The sequence below is a fragment of the Polistes fuscatus genome, unplaced genomic scaffold, assembly GCF_010416935.1.
Source record: "Polistes fuscatus isolate 324 unplaced genomic scaffold, CU_Pfus_HIC Scaffold4, whole genome shotgun sequence".
NCBI lineage: Eukaryota > Metazoa > Arthropoda > Insecta > Hymenoptera > Vespidae > Polistes > Polistes fuscatus.
Window position 1 is genome coordinate 4,701,607 of NW_025113118.1, and position 27,984 is coordinate 4,729,590.

The window sequence follows — 27,984 nt, forward strand, 5'->3', positions numbered from 1 at the left end:
ATACATACTTAACCCTAAGTATACTGAAACGGATTCTATAATTTTCTAATATATATATTTAATTATTTTCTAAATATATATAAATATATAATTAGTTGAAAAATATGATTATTATCGGCCGTTCGATAAGAAAAAAAATCAATAAAAAATTCAACATACGTACATACGCAATATACATACTATACATACCTACCCCTAAGTATACTGAAACACACACACGGATCCTATATATATAATTTTCTAATATATATTTTATTATTTTATAAATATATAATTAGTTTAAAAATGATTATTATCGACCGTTCAATAAAAAACAAAAACAAAAAAAAACAAATTTAACATACGTATACATATAGAATACAATACATAGGATACATACCTACCCCTAAGTATACCGAAACGGATCCTATAATTTTCTAATTTCGAAGGGCACGTGACAAGGTACGTCGTCGGTGTCACGTGTCGGTGGACGACGTCGAAGGGACGATTAAAAGCTCGTTAGGTCGGACGCGCACCGGGCATTCCTGCGGCCCATCTTAAGATTTAAGGGCCTTCCTCACGGAACAAGAAAGAAAGAAAGAAAGAAAGAAAGGGAAAGATATAGAAAGAGAGAGGGAAAGAAAGAGCGTAAGAGAGAGAGAGAGAGAGAGAGAGCTTCGCCCTTTTCTACGAGATGTAGAAGAGCTCTTTTCGAAGGGTTTTTTTTAAAGAGGGAGACTTCTTCTTGCTGTAGAAGACTTCTCTACTTCTCTTGGATACCCTCGGAAGAGATAGGATCAGGCTGCTACATCCTACGGGATGGTGGTTCGTGCCTTCTCGTTGAACTAAAAGAGAAAGAGAAGGAGAAAGAAAGGAAACGAAAAGGAAAGAAGAGAAAGACGGAGAAAGAGACACGCGGTATCTAATCTGGCCACTTTCGGAGCCGCGGGTAGCCGTGTTTTGGCCGGGGATCGTGTTAAGGGGATTTACATTCATTTCGATCCTAATAACCCGATCCCTCGGATCCTGATTTGGAACACGATATCCGCCCTCCCGCTTTATACACGTGACTTTCCTCTTTTTTTCTTTCTCTCTCTCTCTCTTCCTTCCTTTCTTTCTTTTTCTTTTTCTTTTTCTTTTCTTTTCTTTTCTTTTCTTTCTTTCTTGTCGAGAAGAAGGAACTTGACTACTACCATCTCTCCCCTACCTCTTCTGAAAAATAACAAACACCCAGCGCCTCCGAAAGAATTCTTTTCTCTTACTTTCTCTTTCTCTTTCTCTCTTTCTCTTTATTTTTATTTTTATCTTTGCTTTTTTTCTTTTTTTTTTCAAAGAATATATAAGACATAACCTAAAAGAGTTAACGGACCGTTGTTAGAGAAACTCACAAGGAGCGTTACAGTCAGCCAGAGACTGTGACTCTCTTCTTTAGCATTGTACTTACTGGAAATCTCTTTCGCTTAATTAATTTACGTATTCAACTTCGAGGAGGATTCTCTTAAGTGTTGATCGTCTTCTTCTTCTTCTTCTTCTTCTTCTTCTTCTAAGACACTCGACTTTGAATCATTCTCAGCTAGTCCCCGATGCGAGTAATCGTCGTTCGTTCTTCGTGTTTCAGTCCAAGTTTCAAAAAAAATCTTTAAAAAAAAGGAGAAAAAAAAGTAGAAAATAAAAAAAGAATAGAAAGAAAAACATAAAGAGAAAGAGAGAGAGAAAAGAAATGATGAATGAATAGGTAGAAACGTATATAAAAACAATAAAGAAGATGAGAAAACACGTCTGTCATAAATAGAAGAAAGGAAGGATGGGATGATATTGAAGAAAATTAGCAATGATGAGAACAACGACAGAACAGCAAGGACAGTAGAACGATCTTCTTTTCGTTTTACATAATCTTTTCTTTTCTTTTCTTTCTTTCTTGCTTGCTTGCTTGCTTTCCTTTCTTTGAAGAGAAGAAGTCGGCACGCTCCTAACTCTGACTGAAAGTGTCAGTGTAATGTACCGTAACGATATCGGACTCGGCGTTTCGATAAAATGAACTTGAAGAGAAACGAGATAATAAGAAGGTAAGAGAAAGAGAATAACAAAGTGAAAGAATGAGAAAGAATGATAATAAGGAAGAAGAGGAAGCGACGAGGCGTGTGCTGATCGCCTTCATCACTTTGAAGAGGTTAAAAAAAGGTAGAATAAGATAGAATAAAAGAATAACTAAAAGACTGAGACAAAGATGATTATGATTATGATGATGATGATGATGATGATGATGATGATGATGATGATGATGATGATGATGATGATGATTATCAGATATTTGAGATCAATACCAACGAGTGAATCCTGTCAGTGACGTGCCATCTATTCAAAACAACACGTTCCCTTGGGGTATCTTATCTATCTATCTATATTTATCTTTCTTATTTTACGTCAGATCTCATTGTTCATCTCGTTAAATAATATCCTCGGTGGGGTTATTTTCGCGCGTTGTTAATCCGTTCCCATAGACAAACGGGAGGGGGATGGGGAGAGGGAGGGGGACAGGTACCAGTTCTCGGTTGCAGTCAATTTCGATTTTATTCTCATCGTTTTCCTCCGTCACTGTAACACTTTATCTCGTCTCTTTTTCTAAGTCTAGCCAGGTATATATACGGGGTAGATACTTCGTAATAAGGATGTAACTTGAGCTTCTCGAAGATACACGCCAACCATCGCAACTTTAGATTCTTCGAGAAAGGTGTTTTTCATTTCTTTCGTATTATATTGGTCCTTCGTCGTTGTAGTCATCATCGAATATAATAATTTTTTCTTTTTCCTTTTTTTTGTATATATATATATACAACATTATTACAAAGCTATTTTTGTTACAAAAGCATTGTTACATTGCTATAAAGAATTTAGATTAAGATGTTATACTTACTTTATTGATAGAGACATTCAGTATGTTTTGTGACTTATGATTTAATTTAAAACAAATTTTGTTTTGTTTTGTTTTTAACCACATGTTTGTTGCTTCGAGCCAATACTACTATACTACTATTATATAACCAGTATATTTTTATCTACTATTTTCTTTTTACTTTTATCTACTTTCCGTGCGTTACTACTATTATAATGATAAGTTTAATAATAATTATATAATTTTAATTTCCGTTTTGTTTCACCTATATATTATATTGTACTACAATGTAATTAATGGCTTTTAGGGAGCTTAGGCTCTAGGGTTAATAAAATATTATTATATAATAATATAATAATTATATATTATTTTTATTATTATTTAATATTATATTATTTTTTATATTATATATATAATAATATATTATTATTATTAAATAAATAAATATATATTAAATTACGACAATTCGATGCATGCTGCTACAGGATGATGCTTATGATGATGATGATGATGATGATGATGATGATGATAATGATGATGATGGTGGTGTTGGTAGTGGTGGGGATGAAAATTTGCGAACGATATTTTAAAATTGTTGAGAAAAAGTAACATCAGTAGACGACGTCTCGTTAATGTATGTATATGTTAAAAGTACGAGGAAAGAAATATATGGAAATGAAGATGAGAGAAGAACCGTGAGATAGGTCATCCTCTGGTGGACCGGGGATCGCTCTTCAGTTATGGTCCGGGACCTTCTAGAGAGCTCGACAAACACTCGATGCATCTCCTCGTACACGAATCTTTCTCAAAACACGGCCCTCATTGTTGTCGTGTCATCTCTCCCTTTAGTCCGGCCATTGTCCTTGAATGTATACGCGTATTGGTGGCACACCGATGTCATTCTTTTTATCAGAAACATCGAAGTTCTTTACCATTATCCATATCAACTGACGTTACAATCATTTCTAATCTGTAACGAAAAAGAAAACTATTGAATATTACGTCTCCCTGAAAAGTGTTTTAGAATTTTCATTTATTTAAATGATCTCATATAAATTATCGTTCATATTTTATTAATATTCTTATTATAAAATTGATATCATTAGTTTACTGTAATTATATTATTTTATTTATTGTTATTAGATCAAACAAATTTTACTCGGATTTCTTTAACTATTTTTTTCGTTACAACTTCGCGAATAATTTTCTTTACTATTTAAATATTATTCAAATTAACGATAAAAGTATTGAGTCATTGGTTAATTCCTTATCGTTTCATGTTTTACTAATATTCTTATTATAAAATTGGTATCATCAGTGTACTGTAATTATATTATTTTATTTATTGTTATTAGATCAAACAAATTTTATTTGGATTTCTTTAACTATTTTTTTCGTTACAACTTCGCGAATAAATTTCTTTACTATTTAAATATTATTCAAATTAACGATAAAAGTATTGAGTCATTGGTTAATTCCTTATCGTTATTAGTTAAAGAATTTGATATAGTTGTTATAATATCGATTTTAATAGGTGTAAGATGATAATTTCAGGAAGATAGATCAGCAGACGTCAAAACGATTTATTTCGGAGCACACGTTGAATGGGGTCGGGGGAAAGGGGGGAATATCGACATCAGCATAGATAGATAGATAGATAGATAGATAAATAGATAGATAAATAGATAGGACGGATATAGAAAAGAAGCTTGTTCCTTTTCAATTCCCGAATGGTGGTTTACGTGAGAAAGAGAAGAAGTGGGAAAGGAGGAGGATGGAAAGAAAAGTAGAGTGGGGTGGGGGAAGAGAAGAAGAAAAAAGAAAAAGAAAAAGAGAGAAAGAGAAAAAAGGAGCGTTGAAACAAGAAGAATGAAATAAAAGGTTGGGAACGGGGGTGGGGGGGAGGAGAGCCGCCTGGCAGCGAAGGTAAAACTGACCAAGGTAGGAGAAGATGAAGAAGAAGAAGGAGAAAGAGAAGAAGAAGGAAGAGGAGGAGGAGGAGGAGGTGGAGGTGGAGGTGGGGGAGGAGGTGGACTTGAGAAGAAACCGGCGGGGGCGGGGCTCCATCTTCGGATGCTGAGATGGAGCCCAGTCCTGTTTCACCATCTTCCTTCACATCAGGACCCAACCCCCTTCTTTGGGTCTCTAGAAGGTGGCTCATCTTATTCTCTGTACTTTTATCTTCCTTCTTCTTCTTCTTCTTCTTCTTCATCTTCTTAATTTTTCTTTCTTTTCTCCTCTCGTTTTACTCATCTTGACCTCTTAACCCTGCCCCAACGTATTTAACTTTTCATCTCGTGCGAGAGATCTCTTCTCTCCTCCTTTGTTCGCGTCTGCTTAAAGAGATTTCAATAAATTCATATTCCTATTCGAATATTAAAGAGAGAGAGAGGAAGAGTGATTAAAATAATACTATAACATTAGTATATACTTATATAAGTTATTTAGGCTAATTTAAATTATTTTACAATATTGTTCGTTTTTTTTATCTAGAAATGAAATCAATCTAATGTATACTTATTATATTTATTTTTAATAATACCAATTTTAATATTATCTAATAAGTCAAAAAATAATGATCATTCCAATATCTACATATATTATGTAATAATTCTACTAATATAATTTAATTCGATGTGTCATACCTATTTTTAACATATTCTTTTTTTTATGAAAAATATCAATATTACTTATTGACAAATCAAATATTACTATACGTATTTCAAATAATTTTAATTAAACATTGGAATATTACTTATTGACTAATCAAATATTATACTTCACATTACTATACCTTTTTTTTCTCTCTCATTATTTTTCTATTTATCGATCAACACAATATATGAGCCGTTTAATTTGACAACGACCTAAGTCCATTCTTTATTATTTTTCCCCTAAAATTTTGTTCATGACAATTGCAAGACTTTTTAACTTTCGATCGTAGATATTCTTACGATCAACAACAAACATAAACAAAGATAAAATATTAAAATAAACGAACTCATATATTAATATATCATTCAATAACTAACGATATTTCTTTAACCAATATATCATTACCAATCGTTATTTTATATTAACAATTTTCCCCATTATATTTCTAACCAAAACCAAATCAATTATTAACACAATATTATCCCTATATTATTACTATATTTGTATAAGAGAGAAATAGGGGGGAAAAGTGGACAAATTAATTTACTTCTTATTGTATATTTAAATAACTAATTGGTACGTATGAAGGATGTGATTTCTATTTGAACTAACGGAGAATGAGAAGAAAAAAAAAAGTGAGTGAGAAAATAAGAGGAGAGGTAAGAAAGAAAGAAAGAGAGAGAGAGAGATCATTGATCGAGCAGGTGAATCGAGAAGACGCGACAATTAACAGCCGTTTACCGTGCGCGATAAGATATGTAAACGAGGTGTAAGTGATAGACGATCGGTAATTAGGAGGTATCGCGCCAAGGTACGATGGAGAGGAGATAACACGTATGTTGCATGTACAAGATGGTTGAGTGGTGGAGGAAGAGGGGGGGAGGAGGAGGTAAAGGAAGAGAAGAAGGCATCATATACGCGACGAGTACATCACTCACCGGAACTGGTTTCCTCTTTTCGTCTTTCATAAACGCCTCGAGCACTCCTGGTAGCACCATTATAAACGATAACGAGCCCCCCTTCCAGCACCCCTCCACTTCCCCCTTCCCCCGCCGGGGACCACTAGCAAAGGCACCCGGTTTCTTCGATATCATTTTTTTTTTTTTTTTTATTTTCTTTTGTACTTTTTCTTTCTATTTTCTTTTTTTTTTTTTTTCATTCGACAAAAGACGAAAACTCGAACAGAAAAAAGAAAAAAAATAAGGAAGAAACTAGATCTTTAAGGAAGAAGAGTTAAGGGAGACAATTTTTTTTTCTTTTGTTGCTTTTTTGTTTCATTTGACAAAAGACGGAAATTCTAACAGAAAAGAAAAGTAGAGAAGAAACTAGACCGTTAAGGGAGAAAAGTTCTGTTATTTTGTGTTTTTTTTTTTTTCTATTAAGAACGTTTAATAGAAAGATCGTATTGAATTTTGAAGAATTCTTCTATTCTTTTTTGAGGGGCAGGGAGGAGGTTAAATTTGATAGTAAAACAATTGTTCTAATTCTATATTTTATATTTCAAACGTTTGTATATTTTTATTATCCATATCTTTTGTGTTTTTTATTATTAATCGTTAATTCGTTTCGAATGTATGTGCTACCAAAAACTGTTTTAAGATAAAATTTTTATTTTTCATTATATCTGTGATAAGCATGTTAATCGAATAATTTAATATGACTCATATATACACTTCTCTCGTTAAATAATGTATTTGTTTTTCTTTTCTTTTTACTATCACCGTTATAAGTATAATTTATTTAATTAGCGATAAGTATGAATAATTATATATTATAATTAGTGATAATTACCACTAATAATTATCACAATACTAATAATAATTATCACTAATAATTAACACAATTCTAATAATAATTATGGCGATACTAATACGATAATTGCTACCAAACTTCATTTTAAAATGTTACCTTATTTATTTGTATACTTAATTTTTCTTAATTCTTTTCTTATATATTCTTATTCTTATTATTCTTATTATTATTATTATTATTAATATCACCACCCCCGCATCCTCTCGTTTCCTTTTCTCATTCTTTAATGGATTACGGGCTAGGCCATTTTTCACTGAGAATGGATTTTCATAAGGTCCCGACATTCTCTCTCTCTTAAAAGAGAGTAGGAGAGAGAGAGAGAGAAAAGGCTCCATGTCTCTCGACTCCGCCAAAATGTTTGTAAATAGATGTAAAGTCTGGGAGGGGCCGAGAGTGCAACCCCGCTGCGCGAACAAGGCACCCCATCGTGCACCACAGCCGGTATATCTCTTGGGCCCTTCACCATTCTTTCCTCTCTTTATACCGCGTTCTCTTTCGGGCCCTTTTATACTTTCTCTCTCTCTCTCTTCTTCTCTCTCTGCTTCTTCTTCTTCTTTTTTCTTCTTATTACCTCGACTTTATTCCTCCTCCTTTTCTTCCCTCTTATCGCATTCTCCACCTTCGTCCCACCCCATTCGTATTACTTTCCCACCGTATGTCAAATATTATACTAACTGATTTCGCACGAGTTCACTTTTACGTGATTTTCTTAAGATATTTAAAATACGACATGGTTATCTCATCTAATTCTAAATCTTTTGTCGTTAGTCAAAAATTTGACGTTTGATCATTTGTAATTATAGAAAATATATATCGCGTTATATTATATTTATATAATTATATAATATTTACAATTATTTTGTTATATAAATAATTAATATAATTATTGTATAATTGTATAATTGTATAATATTTGTATAATTATTTTTTCTTACTATCATAAAAATTAAAATTGTTCCTTAATATACGAACTGTTGTACGTTATATTTAAATCAAAATTATATCATACGAACATATATAATATATATATATATATATAAAGAAAAAAAAATAAACAATAAAATAATTGTTACAATCGGTTTAGATCGAAGCAACATTTTTTCATAACCTCGTTTAAAATCTCTTCTCGCAAAAATATTCAACTGTTATCTGTCAAACGAGAAACAAATAATTAATAATCATCCTGAAAAGAAAAGAAAAGAAAATAAAACAAAAACAAAATGAAATAAGTATTATACACTTAAAACAATATCTATCAATTGCACACGATTAACCTAGTCAAACGTTACCCGAAAGAGAAACATTTCAAATCGAATTCGATATAATCCTTTTGCCGATTTGAATCGTAACGAGAAGAATTAAAAGTAAGGGTTCAAATGAAAAGAGTGATGGTAGAAAGAGAAAGGAGTGAATCAGATGAAGGAAGAAAGAAAGAAAGAAAGAAAAGAAAAGAAAAGAAATAAGGAAGGAAAAAGGGCAAAAGAGGAAGGGAGGAAGGGAGGAAGAAACTGGTACAACAATGTATACCAAAGACCCGTTCGATATCGCGAACGAGATGATGGGGTTGACAATGTCCACGAATTTGCGGCTCCACGTTGGCAATTAGCTTCTATTGAGTGAGTCCAGGAAGAAAAAATTGGGGAAGGGAAAGGGGAAGGGGGCAGAGGGGGTTGAGGGGGGGCAGAGGGGGGACCGGTCGCGGCAACCTTTCCACTTTCGAATCCTCCCCGGTGAAAATTCAAGGTGTCTGGTTAAGAAGCAAGCAAAGCAAAGCCCTTCTTACCTATGCCTACGTATGCGTTTGTACATATACGTATATAGGAAGGATTTATGCGTGTGTTAGTGCATAAAAATCGCACGCCTATCGGCTGTCGGATGAATTTCGATCAAGCTTAACGTGAAAGAAACCACTCGGTCTGAAAAATACGAATGAAATTTACCGAACGGTTTTCGTTATATATTTTCTTTCGGATATTTAATGAACTAGAAAAGAACGTTTCAAAGTTTCACGTTTATACGCGACGAAAGTGGGATAGATTCTATCGCGTTAGTTTCTTTTTTTTTTTTCTCAAATATTTCACAGTCTCCATTGACACGGAGCCAATAGAGAATTTCGTAAAGTTGGATATTTTCTAACACCTTCAAATATATATTCGTTTTCCTTTTGAGTTCATTTATCTCTTGAGGTTTTAACCAAGACTCGTATGTTCGCTAGTTCATTCATCCGAAACCATGATTTTTCTATTTTACTCTCTTGTAAATAGTTCGGGTGAAAAAAGGTTATCGATCCTTCGGTGTTATTGTTATTATTATTATTATTATTAGCTATTTTATGCGTTTTCATTATTCTCGTTGAGTGAATTCGGTAGTAGTTGTGCATATACAACAAATGATCGAATTTACGAAATAAAAAAGAACAATTATTTGACAAATCGTTTTTCGTATTGATTTATAATACCCCAAGATGGAGATCAAAAAGGGGAGAAAAAAAGGAAAATTAAATATTATGAAGTACCTTTATACCCGAAATATTCGAGATGAAAGAAGAGGTGCAGGTAGAGAAAAGTTAAGAGAGAATTTTTCTTTGAGTTTCTTCCTTTAAACTTACATAGCAAAAGAATGATGGCATGACCGAGTAATCCTTGACACGACGACCGTATTTATACTCCTGTTTGCCCCTTGATTCGCTACGGAGCTTTGAAGGTCCTTAAAGTCCCTTTGAGAAGATCCCGTTCTGTTTCTTCTGTCCAGTCAAAACACGCATTCATTTTCCGTGTCTTCTTGACTCTCAGGGGTGTCTCTTTTTCTTCTTCTTCCTCTTCCTCTTCGTATTTATTTCTTTCCTAGTAGTAGTAGTAGTATCGTTTTTTTTTTCATTGATTTCGATCTGACATAAGTTGAACGATTTTCCCTTTGCTCGTATCCTCCGTCCGCATGAAATCGTTGAACACGGGGTCCAACCGTGACCTTTTTTCCTTCTTGCATTGCTTCAACGATATATAAAAATAAATTAAATCGCGTTAAGTAGAACTTCTTTCCAACAACGGAATAAACGAAGGAAAAGAAATAGAAATGGTTGGCATACAATGAGTAACAGAAAACGTGAAAAACTTACTTTACTGAATAGACTTCTTTCCGATCTATTTAAAAGGGTTGAGAATTGTCGATTATTCATGGTCTATCCTTTTATTTATTTTCTTTTCGATCAATATTTAAATTTATATCTATGGATGTTTGTGCTTATGATGACGAATGCATATTCTATACACACGTGTATATAATATTAATATTATTATAAATATTTAGTACTTGTATATTTTTTTCTTCCTTTTTTTTTTATATTAACGATCTAATATATATATATTTATACTTGATTTTCAATAAATATAAAATTTATATGAACATAATAATTACGATGTTAATGGAACTCTATTTACTCTTTGCAATTCTAAATTTTTATTAAATTCAATATTAAAAATATGCTGAAAAGCATATTATTATTATAATACAAACTACTATTAGATTAATTACTTGATATTAAAACCTTTTCAACAGATTTTATGTTCTCGAACGTATCTATTTACTATACCGATAGAAATCATTTAAAAATATATTATGTAATAAAAAATACATTAACAATATTTACAATTTATTTGTAAGATATTATGTGAATGAAAAAAAAAAACAAAACGGAAAAGGTTGAACGTAAATCTTGTTCGCATATTGATATCAAATATTTTCAATGTTGCAGAGATGTAAGGAGAAATTGAACACCTTAGCAATCTCGGTAATGAACCAGTGGCCCGGAGTTAAGTTGAGAGTTACCGAGGGCTGGGACGAGGAGGGAAAACATGCAATCGATTCCCTCCATTACGAAGGACGAGCCGTAGACGTGACGACGAGTGATCGGGATCGATCGAAATACGGAATGTTGGCGAGACTTGCAGTTGAAGCTGGTTTCGATTGGGTTTATTACGAGTCCAGATCTCATATACACTGTTCCGTTAAATCTGGTTAGTATTTCTTAATAAAACACACTTTTTTCAAGCCCATAAAAACCAATACAATGATAAAGCTAGGCGGGTTCTCGAACGCCATTTTGTTTTTTTCCCAAAAGACAAACGAAGCATTAAACTCTCTTACAAGGAACGATCAAAATTCAAATTTTCTTCGTAAAAGTTTGTTTTTTCTAGAGAATAATAATTTCGAAAATTGCTCGTATAATATTGTTCGATATATATAAATGATTGTGATCGGTAATATATTTTTGATATATATTTATACATTTTTTCAAATATATTATACATTATTCGCGAATATACATGAAGCGCCGCTACGCGTTAAAACTGAGAAACATTTTCTGTCTTATCGACTTGCTCGGGGATATTGCAGAGTTTAATCTAACTAACATAACCTCGGCAAAGGATTCTACTTTTATCCGATACCCATTTTTTACAGTTTATCCTTCACGATTAACCATATCTTCTTATACGTTATCTTACGATAATTCAAATAAAATACATTTTTTTCTCGTCGTTCTATTTTATTTTCCGGTGTTAAACGATCTAACGATTTTTTATTCGACGATTTTTCGACCAACCAAAAAGAATGGAAGGACCTTTAAATAAATATCCATCCTTTCAAAGATTTGATGAAACATCGATTCTCTTTCTTTCTTCTTTTCCTCAGCCGATAATGCTCACGTCCTCCGTGTCACACGTAAAAGTTTCGTATTACGAAATAAATACCGATAAATCGGGTACCGTGGCTGTCCATTCGAATTAAAAGATCGAGCGTAAAAGTAGGCGCGAAATCGATACCAGTCGATGGATCGCGGCCTCGAGGGTCGTTTCAGAACGACAGACGAACAGACAGACGGACAGACAGAAAGAGAGAGAGAGAGAGAGAGAATGAAAGAAGAAAAAAAAAAGAAAAAATGGAGGAAGGTGGTTGGTTCGAAGCGTGACATATTTTCTGGTCTGGACTCTCTCTCTCTCTCCTCCTGTTCCTCTTCTTATTTTTTGTTTGTCTCTTTTCGTTATGATCGAAGGACGATCGGTACTAAAGAGATCGATATCGATTTACCTTATTAGCACCGTTCGAGGATAGAAAAAAAAAGTAAAAAGAATCAAAGGTAATCTTTATTTTGGATCTCTCTTTCGGGCTTGATTTAAAATTATTTTCATCATCATCGTCGTAAGGATTTTCGACAATCCTTATCTTCCATTCTTTCATACCTTTTTTTTTTTCCTTCTTTTTCTTCTTTTTATAGATCCGATTGAGAACGATCGGAATTCGTTAGAAAAGATATCGATTTTCGTATACGTAGGAGTGGGGAGATTACGAAAGATTTCCCACGGTAGAAACAACCGGTCTACGGATGTTGCTTGTTATACTCGTCCGCGTCACCGACCTTCCTGATCGGTATTCCTGAGTGTGCGATGGATCCGATTACCTTTTCGAAAAATCGATCCTCTGGAGAGAAAGAGAGAGAAAGAGAAACTTAAAGCCCTGCTTCGAGATCGCGGTTAATCGAGGCAAAAGTCCGCGAAAAAATGTATCAACGTTCGAGAATTGTTAATCGAGATCGTCGATCTTTTTCTAATTTTTTTTTATCCTCTTTCGATCAATTTTGTCCTATCTAAATAAAAATCAATATATTGTTTTCTTGATAATAGTATTCATATTCGGATCTACGAATCCGAGTAAAGGAAACTTGTCTTGAAAATGTTGACATTTATTTGGTCACAAGTATTTTCAATCGAAAAACAAACCCAAATAAAACCAAAACCAAATTAATCGTGAAATAATCTAAACAATTTGATAATCCTTATTCGTAATCATTAACGATTTAGACACAAATCAAATTGTTGTTCTTTTTGTGTTAATTGTTTGTCTTCTTTTGTTCTTTTCAATTTTTTAATTACAGAATCTTCATCAGCCGGCAAATCGGGTGGTTGTTTCCCTGGCAAAAGTTACGTCAGAACCGAAGATGGTTTAAGGAAGAGGTTGGACGAGGTCCAATTAGGCGAACGAGTGGCAGCTATGAATTCTCAGGGTGATTTGATCTACAGCGAGGTTATAGCTTTTTTGGATAGAGCACCGAGGGAAAAACGACAATTCGTTAGACTTCATACGGAATCTGGAAGAGTGTTGACCTTGACCCCAGCCCATTTGGTACCGATCGAGGGAAGATCGACGATATTTGCGGCCAGAGTTAAAATCGGTGATAAAATTTTAATCGTCGATGACAAGAACGATGATATTACCGCTACTAATAATAATAATAACAACATCGAACTAATGGAAAATATTTTAAACAACAAAGTGTCATCGGATGGTAATCAACGTCTTATTCGTTGGGATCGTGTGATCGAAACTAAATTGGTCCTTGAGATGGGTGTTTTTGCACCACTTACGACGGAAGGAACGCTATTGGTCGACGACGTTATAGCTTCGTGTTATGCAGTAATCGACAGTCAAACATTGGCACATTATTCTTTCTTTCCATTGCGTATGTGGAAAAGCTTAGAATCTTTCTTCGTAGAAAGGCCAACATTTTCGGTTAGAGAAACTAAATCAGAAATCAGACAACTAAGGACTAACAATCAGACTACGAGTATTGTTATGGAAGATAACGAAAAATATATAGGAGTACATTGGTACGCCTCGTTCCTTTACAGTTTTGCATCATATGTTTTACCCAGTGACATGCTTTACAATTAAAACCGTGGGGTACTGAGCTGAGGGGAAAAATTTCCAACATGGTGGATGGTAAAAAGGAGAAATGTGTTATTAACGTTGCTTTCTCTCTCGATTATCGTTTTAACACGTGATTGAAATCAATTACATTTTCCTTTATTCTTTGTGCGTGTATGATATTATTATTCCGTGAACGACTTAAATAACTATTATTCTTTTTACAATGAGACCAACACCATTTGTCTTCTCTGACAGTGAGTATTGTGACTGAACACAGTGAACACACATTTGTATTAGATTCACGAAGTGACTTATAAAATATGAAGACTTTTAGAAATGAATGTGGAAGAGGAAAGGATACTTTTTAAACAAAAATAAAAAAAAAAAATATCGAAATCTTATTTAACATTTTACGTTTTGGTATATGTTATGTATCATACGAGTATATAATATAAATATCGTTACGTAGCGCTATTACTTTAAATACGAATATATAAAAATATGTATGGGTGCGATACACATAAGCATATATATATATATAAATGAATGCGAATGAATGATTAATTAATTGACCGAATGCATCTTATGTATTTGTATAACTTGTACGAATGTGTACCTATTTGTAAAACAGTAAAAGAAGAAGAAGAAGAAGAAGAAGAAGAAGATGGTATAAGATATATAGATAATGATGACGAATGAAATTTAATCGCGAAGATTGAGTATTTCGTTTTTTCTTTTCTCCATTTTCGTTAGGGAGAATTTGTATTTCTTTGCGCTCGGAAAATTTATTCGTTTGTTTCCCCCCAATGACCTTATTATCCACGTGTATGTGTGATTACGAAGAAGAAAAAAAGTCAGGCAAGGTCTCTGGAGGGAGAAAGAAAAAAATCATGGAACAACGAGTACATTGTTGTACATATACATACACATAATACGTACGTGAAATAGGTGAATGCGTATGTATTTACGAAACGAAACGTGCTAACGCATATCACGGTGTTGTAGTGCACGTTCTGTTATACTGGTGCTTCGTTAAAAACGGAAACGCGAATCGCGGAAGCTTTATTAAAATAAACATTCTTTTCCTATTTTCCCATGCACGCGTTATTGATCCGTCATCGGACTTTTTCTTTTCGTCCTTGTATAGTAATCGATCGCCATTCATACGAATTATTGGAAAAAGATCGAGATAAAACAATTATTACTTTAATTTTTTTTTTTCTTTCCTTTTTTGTTTACTAATTTCAATATCGGCTTGTCTATATTTATATATATATATTATTATTATATTATTAATTATATATATATATATATATATATTATATATTATTATTTTTATATATATTAGGTTGTAGCTATTAATTCAGTGCCTTTTTGAATAAATTTAATATTTATTTATAAAATATAAATCACGTTCAGTCTTCGCATTATTTTCCGATGACTGCTTCGGTCATTCTTTCAATAACTGTCAATTACTGTTTCAGTAACTGTCAAGTTACTTGACGAGAAAAAAAAAGAAGAAAAAAAATGGCAATTTTTATGTAATAAATTTAATATCAAGGCGCAGAATTTAATCAGCACACACCTAATGGTGTTACCGTTAAAACGGGAACTCTTGTTAATTCATAAAATAACTATAATTGCTAGTTAAAATATTAAAGAACGCAAAATTACATACTTTAATTACGTAATATAAGAATTAACGAGGAACGAGTAATTAAACTACGAAATTGAAATTTTTGATTCGTGGATTAAATCCGATAGAACAGAACATTCGTTTTCAAAATAGGAGAAAAGGATAAGAACGAATAACTACGAGCAATATTGTAGAAAGAAAATCAAACTTTAAACGTGGATCAAATTTCAATTACATATTTTAATTACTCGACTTTAATGAATTCATTTATTACCTAATTATGTCATAAAACAATTAATTAAAGTGTATAATAATATTCCTTTTTTATATGCTTTCTTCTTAAAAAATCTTATTTATTTTACGTATTATATTACTATTTTATGAATAAACTAAATTATACACTTTAACGGTAACATATATATATATATATACATATCGATGACCCTTTTTTAAATTATCTAAACAAAAAAAATATAAATATATATATTAATTTTATGATTAATATTATTATTATATATTATTTCCAATAAATATTTTCCAATTGTATTATTATTATTAATATCTTTATTATTATTATTATTATTATTATTATTATTATTATTATTATTATTACGATTAATATTATTATTATTAAGTAATATTATTTGTGTAAGTAGCAAGAGGGAGATAAATTATAAACGATGTATATATAACACAATACACGCAATCGATAATAAGTTGATTTACACCCAGCCAAAAGAAATTTCACATTTTGTTTGATTTATTTATTCGATTAATCCAACTATCCGAAAGTAGTTTATTATCACAATCCTCGATCCTTTCAAACTTCAATATTCACTTTTATTTTCTAACCAAAGTAATCTTTTTTGGATTTACGTTAAGTCTTAAAAAAGTAAATTAATTTTCTATCGAGAAAGATTCCCCGATTCTTGTGCAAATTGAATTAGGATCGTTGCACGGGGTAATCGACAAAAATGGCCGAAGAGGATGCTCATCGAATTGGAACGGAAGATTACCAATTGGTAAATATATATATATATATACATTTTTTTATATATATATATAATAATTAATTATAGCGATCATTTTATTGGACATTTTGAAAGAATTTCGTTGAATTAATCTCAGCAATAAAACATACAAAAAGTATTATTAAATTTCCACTGTCGGAAAATTAAAAGCGTAATGAATGGGCACATACCTTTAAACATCAACGAAACAATATTTCATATCGAGCTGAAGAAAAATTTTTTCATCATTCTTTAACAGTTATTTTTTTCTCTTTTCATTTTTATTAACAACGCTTTACCTATATAAAATGTTTCATTAATTTTAAAAATATTCGAGAGGGGCGAGGAAGCGGGAAGAAAAATGAAATACTCCGCGTAAACGCGCGGAGAAATTTTATTTAGAAATTTCCTTTCGCCTTTTTCTTTGATAAATAATATTTAAAAAAGAACAAAAAATGTGCTTTTCATTGAATATCGATAAATATCATACTTGAAAAAATGTTAATATCGAGAAATGAAATTTTGTGAAAAGAATTTTCTTTTTTCCCTTATTTATTTCGAATCAACAATTATTACAACATTCAAATTTTATCAGATGCCAAATATAACGATCAAACCAATGTATACATATATATATATATACACACACACACACGTATGTAGTATCTACGTGTAAAATATTGTAAAAGTTAAAAAAAAAAAGATTAAATAAGGACAATCGAAATAATTTATTTATTTATCATTTCGTAATACAGCGAGGTAACGTGACCCTCCCCCAGCTTCAAGAAACGGAACAAGATTTTTTTGAATTGGTAGCAAACGGAACTGTTGCTGAAGTCGAGCTTTATCTGAATGTTCATCCAGATTTTAAAATTAACGTCACCAATTACCAAGTAAATTTTCTCTCTCTCTCTCTCTCTTTATATTTTTCTTCTATTTGCCTTCTCTTCTATTTGCTTTAAATACAGGTAAAAACATGATATTAAGCCTGGTTGGATAATGTTCTTTGTATTTTCTTTTTTTTCAAAGCTTTCAAGAAAGTTTTTATCTACATTTATCTTTAGAACATCGTCGGTCGGCAAACTCATTTCAAGTAAAGCAAGGTAGCCACTAGAACGAAAAGAAAAAGAGAGAAAGAGAAAGAGAGAGAGAGAGAGAGAATAAAAGGAGAAGAATAAAAAAAAGAAAACATTTCAAGATATCAGTCGAAGGGTCGAGAGACATCGGTTTCCCTTTGAGTAACAACCCCTTCCTTCTTCTTCCTTCCTTCCTTCCTTTCCTTTCTTTCTTTCCTTCTTTCATTTTTTCCCTGTTCTCTTTCTAAGTTTTACCTCGATCATTTCCATGAGTGATTTACGCGAGATCCCTACGAGACACGTCGAATTATCGTAGACGAGAACGTTCTCTTTTCTCTCTCTCTCTCTCTCTTTTCATCTCTGTCTTCGTCTATCTCATTTCTATCTTTCTCTTTGCGAAGAGAAATCGAAGAAACGGACCGAGAATGCAAAGCACAGTGGACTCTCTCTCTACTCGTTATCTCGAATCTTCACCCTCTCTTTATATACCCCATGTGGAATGTCTTTTCCCCCACCACTAAACCCAACTCTCTCTCTCTCTCTCTCTCTTTCTTTCTTTTTTTCTCTCTTTCATCCCGTTCGCAACGTTTTCAAAAAGCCTACCGGCCCCGTTCGAGTTTCGGTCAAAATGCCATACCATTTGACTCTATTGAAAAGAAAGAGAAACAAATATCTACATATATATACAAAAAAAAGGAGAGAGATAGGAAGATGTGAACAATGTGTGTGAGAATAAGAGAGAAAGAGAGAGAGATACTGACTGCCTCCGTATATATCTTCGGCCATATTTCAGACGGTCCTTTTACAAGACAATGGTTTCAACCGAGGGGACCGATAAAAATTATTCAAATGACCCGCCCCACTGTAAATTCCATCAATCGATACCCAACCCCCCCTCCTCCTCCCCCTACTCAACCGTCTCCTCCTCTACTATGAACTTTTTTCTTCTTCTTTTTCATCATCTTCTTCATTTTCTTCTTCTTCATCTTCTTCATCTTCATTTTCTTCTTCTTCTTCTTCATCTTCTTCTTCATCTTCTTGCTTAGTTTACGTTCGCTCTCGTTTTAAGATTGGGGGCTGGGGGAGGGGGAGGGTGCCCTATGCCAATCCACTGACGGGCCATTAAATTCGTCCCTTCATTTTCTCGATGAAAATTTTTCCTCGAACTATGGGAAAAGAATGGGAATACCCATACCGGCCGCGTAACTTTTATCCTTTCTATCCGTATCCGTTTAAAAATAATGAGATAATATACGGTTGATTTTATCAATCGTTTCTTTTTTTTGATTAATTACTCGTGACGTTTTTGATTATATGGAAATTGATATTATGATTGAATTATAATATGATATTAATTAAAATATTCTAGAATAAGTATGAATAAAATATATGTATTATATATCACATGATATTGGTTGGAATATATTGTCGAATTATTAATGTGTCTGAATAAACTCAAATATTCGGTTTTTCATCGAGATATTTGGTATGTGTTGACATTTCACCTAACGAATCTTGACATTATCCAATTTTGGTCTTTCACGGTAACATATATATACTTATTGAGACGAAGTAATAAAAATAATGTATTAATTATTTGTTAAATATTTCCCCTAAATGAAATATTAGAAAAAGAAAACAAAAACAGAAATGCAATTAACTTATTATACGTAATAACAAAAATTTATTTTCTTCGTTATCTAGAAATGACAATATTATCTCAGTTTCGTCAAAACTCTAATTTAAATGAGTATAATAAATCTTGTAATTACGACGCTATTGAAAAAATATTTAAAATAATGAAAATAATTATGATAATTATCTAAATAACGTGAACGAAGTGATCGAGGTAATGAAATGTATTTATTACGCGTTATAAAAAAAAAAGAACACGAAAGAAAGAATATCCTATCTCCAAACGATAAGTATACGACTCAGGCTACTTAACAAATCTCAATGGGAAGAAACCATTAAAAAACTGGCCAAGAAAATTCACACGATCGATGTTAACCGTCAATGATCAAAATTTTATTACCTCTCCTATCTCGTTCCTAACGAAAAGTTTATTCAAACTTACTTAATACATACTTTCCTGTCTGCTACACATACACACTTATACACATACATATAGTATATACATATTATATTATATAAATACATATTTTAACGATTAATCATAAGCATATTCTCGTACGAGAACTAATAAAAGTCGTGTAAATATTTGATGGGTGATCCCTGCAAAAAAAAAAATAAAATAAAGGAGAAACAAAAAGGGCAAGTGGCACATCTGGCACGTCGATGGTTTAGAAACTGTTATGATCGTACCGAAAAAAAGAAACTAAAAGTAAAGAAAGAGAAATACATACATACATACATACATACATACATACAACCATGTATACATACATACATAAATATTTATACGGGTACATAGATAGATACGATGATACGTAAAAGATGAGAAAAGGAAGGGGAAAGAAAAAAAAGGAAAGGAAAAGAAAAGAAAAGAAAAGGAAGGAAACAGTGGTTAGTAGAACGGTGGTGGAAACCGTTTGCGGATGAGAGGAACGTATATCACTAGGCGGCCTTCTCGTATGGCATTGTCGAATGTTGTACACACGAGTTCCCCAGGGTGTTCGAAGTCAAAAAGGCAGGATATCACAGGAATATTGTGAGCGGCATAGAAGTTTACAATGGATCAGTCCCATTGTCGGGAAATGACTGGTGCCTCTGTAAACTCGCCGCAGATGGTTGTTGGCTTCGATGAACATCAGCGCTGTCCCCATTCTTATTCTATGGAAAATGGGGAAAAATGGGCGGAATTGGTAAAGAAGGAACGGTGTTGTGAAAATACCGAAAAAAAAAAAAAAGAAAAGAAAAGAAAAGAAGAAAATAGAAGAAAGGGATGTACCGAAAAAAGAGGAAGAAAAAGGACAAAAATAAAGAAAGATAAAAGAGAATGGCACTTTGAAAGTTGATCTCACTGTGAAGATGGATCCAGTAGGAGTTAGTCACCTAGAGTCAGTTAGAGGAGCCCTGCTGGCCCGTTTCTTTACGTGGAGACACCGAAAAGTAGTATATCTGACTGACTGAGAGTTACGATTAGTCGAAGAAAAATTTCTTAGTGGTATGCCGTTAAAATAGGACAAACCGAATATATATAAAGTGTGAACGTGTTAGTTTCCCCTTTTTAATGGCGCCTTTCTATGGATTCCTTTTGACTATTTATATTTGTGTTACACCGAACGTGTCCCCCGTATACTTTTCATGTTTATTATATATACAAGTGCGCGCGCGCACGTGCGTGTTTGTGCGTTTTTGTGTGTTGTACAATACTTAAGAACATTTTTTTTTTTACATTATACAAACAAACAAATGTAATTTTTATTCTATCATTGTATTATTAAATAATTTCTATCGTAATCCTATCTATTGCATTTTAATTTAAACAATTAATTATATAAATATATAAGTTATATAAAGTATATAAATCTCTTTATATACATTTTTCTTCTTCAGGAAAATAATAATATATATATTAATTATATTTTTCCTAAATCATCTTCTTTTGATTTACTTTAATTAGAAATAGATCGTACCAAATGGAACATGTTTTGTTTTTTTAATTTGTATAACATATAAATAGTAAAATTTGTGCACAAAGTGATCATCATCGACCATTTAACACCCATTATATCCCGAAAGATATAAAAAACGCGCATATAAGTTACCGTTCACGACGTTATCTAGCTTCGTATTGGAATCACACGTTAGGATAAAAGAGTAGTAGGATATAAATATTAAGACAAAGTAGAGAGAGAGAGAAAGAGAGATAGAGAGAGAGAGAGAAAGAAATAGAATTTATCGTTAGATGGTTGATGTTTTCACCCGTAAACCCCAAAAGACTTTTCCTTCTGGTTAGAAATCGTTCCCGTTTCGAGCGGTGGTTTCTTTCCTTTAAGTGGTCCATAAAACATCACTCGACTTCGTCCTGTCTCTTTCTTCTCTGTCGTCTCCTCTTTTTAAGAGAATCTCTTCTCGGAGTGTCGAAGAGAAAGAGAGGCCTGCCTGCTTGCGCCTCCTCGCCTTTGTTGAACCGAATCGGATCCGACAAATGGTTTACACGCGTCCCGCAACCGGGATCCTTTCCATTTCTTCTTCTTTTTCTTCTACTTGTTCTTCTTTGATACTACGTAGATGCATTCCACGTAGGTGGCCACGTCGGTTTCCCTTGCCATGATTGAAAGAAAACCCCCTTTATGTCAGACTTTTATCTTTTTCTAAGTATTAGCAAAATGCATGGGAAATTATGGGGGAGTAGAAAAGAGGTTGAGAAAATTACAAGGAAAAATCATATCTAACAGGGGATAAGTATCTTGTTAATAAATCATCTTAACAGACACCCAACTAAATCATCTCTTTTTGTTTCGACACTTATATGATCGATGTGATATATAATATATATATAATATAAACTATTTTTTTTTTAATTTGACCGAAACTTACGAAAAGTAATCCGACGTTAAACCATTGTCTTTGGATTCGATTGAAATCGTTCGAAAATAAATTGCAATAAAATAAAGAAAAAAATTCAATAAAAATAATTCAATTGTAATTATTTTGTACGAATAAAAAAAAAACCAATGAGTACCGATCGATTATCTCGAATATTCGTCAGCAAAATTGTTTGGGAAAAGTTAATTAAAAAAAAGGAAGAAGAAAAAAATAACAAATAAGTAATTCGTCGAGAACCATTCTTTTGTGCGTATGTGTGTGTGTGTGTGTGTGTGTCTTAAACATTAAGATCTAAATTTATTTTCTAGGGTATTACCGCTTTACACATAGCCATTGAAGAAAAGAACGCTCCTATGGTGAAATTTCTACTTTCCCAACCTGAGATTGATCCAGGCGACGCTCATCTTTATGCCATCAGAGAAAACGAGATTAAGATAGTCGGAATGATTTTGGACAAATTAAACGAGATATCCCCGGGCTTGGAATACGCCAGTGTAACGCATAGCGCTGATTTTCCGGACGAGGCAACGCCATTAACGATTGCAGCACAATACGGCCATTACGAGCTCATGCAATATCTGATCGAACAACGATTACACAAAATTCAACGACCACACCCGCCCAATTGCAATTGTTTGAGCGTTTGCAAGTACCGTCTGCTTAAATTGTTTAAATCTATTTTGAAATTCTTTTTCTTTTTTTTTCTATTTAATTCTATGATCGCATCACCCCCCTTCTCTCTTCTATTTTCTTCTCTAACCACCCCCCACCCCCAACCCCCACCTCATTTTATACGTTAAATATTTTACGAATGGTGATGCGTCTTTAACAGACGAGAACGTGAATTATACGACAGTTTAACGGTGGATCGAAAACGTATGTTTCTCTACCGAGCAATATCTAATCCGGCCTATATCTGTTTGACCGAGGGAGATCCAATTCTCGCGTCTTTTAATCTTTCGATCGAGCTAAAAATGGCTGCATCCTACGACAGGGAGTTCTATAACGAGTACATCCAACTATCCGAGGTCAATCGAATCCCGTTTCGATAATACAAACTTCACGTTTCTTCAAGCCCGTTCGAATTAGAATTATATATACGTATATAAGTATAGTTAAGTTGAAGAAATAGAAAAAAAAAACAAAAAGAAAAGAATAACTACGGATATTTGCATGTTTTAATTTCGTTCAATTCCAATAGGAATTATCAGAATTCGCTAAGGATCTGATCGGGTGTGCTAGAAAGGCTCAGGAAGTGGAAACGGTGTTGAAAAAAACTGCGGGTTTTCCTAGATCGTCTAGATTCGTCTATCCCCGTCTTTTACTGGCCCTTGATTACAAGCAAAAAACTTTTGTCGCTCATCCGAATGTTCAAGAGGTTTCTGATTTATTTTTTCTTTTTCTAACAGATACGTTTAACTATTTCGAACAAATTGGATTTATTTACTATAACAACAACAAGAAAAAAACAACTAATATCTGTTAAAATTTGACAGATGATCGGTAACAAATGGGTGGACGATTGGTACGAATGGAGAAGGAGAAAAACTTGGATCCAATGTTTGACCGTTTTATTTAGAATAATTCTATTACCGTTGATCGCTTTGATCATTCTACTCGTACCCAATACAAAACTCGCTAAATTTTTGTCAAGCCCGGTTAATAAATTTCTTCATTCGGTTGCAAGTTATTTGATTTTTCTTATCATCGTATTTCTCATATCCAATACCGATAAGGATACGCAACTACGTGGACCACCCGATACCGGTAATAAAATCAATTCTTTATTTATTAACAAATGATCACGATAATAAACGATACTACTATTATTTTTATTATTATTTCAAATTTGAATGTTTATTTTTAAACATCCAAGGATACGAACCAATCTTAGCCATTTACGTGATATCATATTTATGGTCGATCATTCGGCTTTGCATAATGCATGGTCCAAGAAGGTTCTTCAGGGCACCATGGAACTGGTAATTCATTCCGATCGTATTTTATATTCAATTGCTCAGCAATGAATGATCAGATGAATCATTCGTTTTTAGGTACGAGACATGTATGATCTTCCTGTTCGTATTGACGTTTATCTGTTGGATAGACGCTGCTATAGATGTCAGGATTAACGGACAACGCGATTTAGAGAGAAAGTATTGGCACAAATATGATCCCACATTGATCGGAGAAGGTATTTACTGTCTGGCCACGATCATGGCCTTCTTTCGATTGATGTTCCTTTGTCAGTTGAATTATCACCTTGGTCCCCTTCAACTCTCTCTTGGAAAGATGATCCATGACGTCGCTAAATTCATCGTCATATTTGCCATTGTTCTTTTAGCTTTCACGTCTGGTAATTTTCATCTTCATTTGTTTTTCTTTTTTTTGTCAATATATTAAAAAACTTTGTATATATATACTTTTGTATATAAAACTTTGTATATAATCAGTTACTGTACTTTTCTATATAAAACTTTGTATATAATCAATTGTATATATACACTTTTGTATATAAAACTTTGTATATAATCAGCTTTTTATTGCACAACTTACAAAGTTTTTTACAATGTCTTATTATTACTTTACTTATATTTTTCTCACATTTTTGGTTTATGCTCTACTACTCACCCCCTCCTCTACCAATATTTATCAACAATCTTAAAATCAAACTATCTATAACTATAACTAATTAAATCTCACTCGTATTCGTCTTCACCTTACCTTTATTTTTTTTTTTTTTCAATATTATTCTTATAAGAAAAATTCATTCAAACTAATTTGTTTTTCAAAATAATTATTCGATTTTTTTGTACTTTTTTTTGTAGGTTTGTGCAAATTATATCAGTATTACGACGACATGGTACAAATAGATAGAAGTAATATAAAGGTACAACAGGTCAGTTCGTTCGTTGATTTTCCATCCAGTTTGAAGACACTTTTCTGGGCCGTATTTTGTATGACACCTATCGAGAGTGCTGATGTAATTATTGAAAATTTACCATGCGACAACGACACGGAAACTATTATAAACCATCATACGTTTACAGAAGTTATTGGATATATCGCGTTTGCGAGTAATTAAGTATAATATTTCTAATTTATCTTCAATACTTGGTTTGTTAACCACCCGTCTAAATGCATTTACGCTACAACGTTTATTTTCATCATTTTAATTCGATTAATCACACAGTAATATGGAATTAATAAATTATCGATAATACTCAATATTTCATAAATTTATGGGATATTTATATATGAAATACTTTCATTTATTTAATACACTTTATATACATTTGTCCGATAAGTTTGTTCCGGTGTAAAAAAAAACAACAGAACAACTCGAAAGAAAAACTTTTACATTTATAAATATAAATATACATCGAATGTTAAACCTGACCGATAGAAACCAAAAAAAGAATGAAAGTACTCAAATCTTTTCAATCCACCCTCTTATTTTTTTCTTTTTATTAAAATATATAAGAATAATAAAATATTAAAGTAAATTTATATAATAAAATTAAATAAAATAAATAAGAATAATAAAAATATTAAAACTAACTTTCCAAAGTAATTCGAATATTTATAGAAAAAAAAAAAGAAAACGATATTACACGTTTCGATTATCATTATCGTAATAAAATCGTGGCAACAGGAAATTTCGTCAAAGACGAACAACATTGAGATTCGTAAGCATTAATGAAACATATTAAATTTCCCAAAAGGTTTCGAATTCATCTCTGTGGTGGTTGTTCTCAATATGTTGATTGCTTGTATGTCCAATACCTTCACCAAGGTCACAGACAACGTCATCGTCGAGTGGACCTTTGGTAGAACCGAGGTTAACAGAATAAAACTTTCTACGAAAGTAGTCCCATACGTACAATAATAATAATAATAAAAAAAAGAAGAAGAAAAAAATAAAAAAAAATAAAAAGAAAGTTTCTCTACGTAGGTTTACGTCGACTTCATGTTGATGACCACCCTACCACCACCCTTCAATATAATTCCAACTTTCGATGGGTTTCAAACGATCGTCGAATACGTGAAGGTACTCGTCAAGCCGCCAACCAATAAACGCGCCCGCTGGGACTTCATGCAGTGTTGCTATATCGTTAGTACCGTAGAATTACACGTTACACTTTATGGTAATTTCAAAAAAGGTGGGAAGGGGAGCAAGGGTAGAGGAGAAAAAGAGGATTCCTTTCAAGGTTAACGAATGATTACGCCGAGGCCTTACGATAAGTGAAATTGATATAATATTTAATATAAGATCGGGATAAATTCGATCTTACTAAAAAAAAATTACATTGTTAACGAAACAAAACAAAGAAGTTATTGGAAATTGGTTATTGAATCGTTTTTCTTTTCTTTTTTTTTTCTTTTTTTTACTTGCCTCAAAAATTTATTATTATATCATCGTTATTAATAATTGATATATTGAATATATGAAAGAAATTGAAATTTATTTCTCCGACGTGGATCGAAGTTCATCGAAATTCATATAAGAGAAGAAAAAAAGTAGTTTTATGAATATTCTTTTTGGTATTATTAAAAAAAACAAACAAAATAAATACAATTTAAATGAAAGTATTAATAGTGCGAATAGTTATTCGTAAAATAAAAATGAATATTCACGGTAGAGAATGATCAGTTTATTTAATTTATTTTTTTTAAATTCTTACTTATTGATACTTAAATTACGAAAAAAAAAAATAAAGGAAAATATAATAGAGAAATAAACGATAAAAGTATTGAATACGAATAAAGATTTCTAAATAACTATTTGATTTAAAAAAAATTCTTTAGGAGACGATAGATGACGAAAAGGATGAAACATTTGCACAAGTTATGATGCAATTGGTGCAACGTTATTTCCGTAAGAAAAATAGGGAAATTGAAAGGACGAATATCGAGAAACTTAGAAGAGAATTGATGGAAGTGAGAGGACTTTTGCGAGAGGCACTTGAAGCAGCTTGAGGAATGTTTGAAAACGATGCGAATACACGGCGAATAATACGAAGTTGGAGAAACTCTTGGCATACCTTCTTCATACCAAGAAGTTCCAACAATATTAAACCATTAGTATGCATTCCCGATGAAACAACAACAAGAATCGACAAATCAAAATTTTCATTTAACATCGACGTATTTATTATCCATTCGATATGACAAACATAACCTAACTTTTTAACACGAATTTTTTTTTTTATTATTAAAATCGTTCTGCTAAATTCTCGATTCGAATAAAATGATAGAAAATAAACGAAATTTTCTCTAAAGATCTTGTTTTAGCCTTAAACGAGTTAATCGTTAAAAAAAGAAAGAAATAAATAAAATTAAAATTGATCGTACAGATTTCTCGGTCTTCCCATGAAAGGTAAATAATTATCGGTCTCCCATGAAAGGTAAATAATTCTTCGAAGAATTCTTTTCATAAAATCTTATGAAAATTTATTAAAAAATATTCTAAATACGTGGGAAATTTAATACCGTCTTTCACGTTGTTGCAATGAAATCGTAATAAGAAAAAAAAAACAAAATTGAAATTAAAAATAATCCTACATAACTACCGTCTTCTATGAAACGTTCGTAATACTTTTTATGAACTTTGTTAAATGAAATTTTCAAGAAGAATCGTTTAAATATTTCAAATACACGGGGTATCTCGTTTAAATGTCTCCTTTATTTACAATCGTATTACCA

The 27,984-nt window shown here is 32.3% G+C and overlaps 2 protein-coding genes across 2 annotated transcripts in view; both read left to right on the forward strand.

The window, feature by feature from the left end:
* The window catches only part of LOC122520874 (sonic hedgehog protein A), a 55,287-nt gene extending 41,222 nt beyond the window's left edge, over window positions 1–14,065 (forward strand). Inside the window, exons 2-3 of the mRNA XM_043641193.1 lie at window positions 11,091–11,352; window positions 13,269–14,065. Coding sequence (XP_043497128.1) covers window positions 11,091–11,352; window positions 13,269–14,065 — 1,059 coding nt within the window. The remainder of the gene's footprint in view (window positions 1–11,090; window positions 11,353–13,268) is intronic.
* A 2,586-nt stretch (window positions 14,066–16,651) lies between these two features.
* LOC122520875 (short transient receptor potential channel 5-like) lies at window positions 16,652–27,258 on the forward strand. The gene is made up of 12 exons (XM_043641194.1): window positions 16,652–16,699; window positions 17,443–17,580; window positions 22,587–22,927; window positions 23,111–23,306; window positions 23,480–23,656; window positions 23,775–24,045; window positions 24,155–24,260; window positions 24,333–24,634; window positions 25,107–25,355; window positions 26,004–26,119; window positions 26,234–26,329; window positions 27,088–27,258. The coding sequence occupies exons 1-12, from the start codon at window positions 16,652–16,654 to the stop codon at window positions 27,256–27,258; spliced, it is 2,211 nt and encodes a 736-aa protein (XP_043497129.1).
* Window positions 27,259–27,984: the final 726 nt, after the last annotated feature.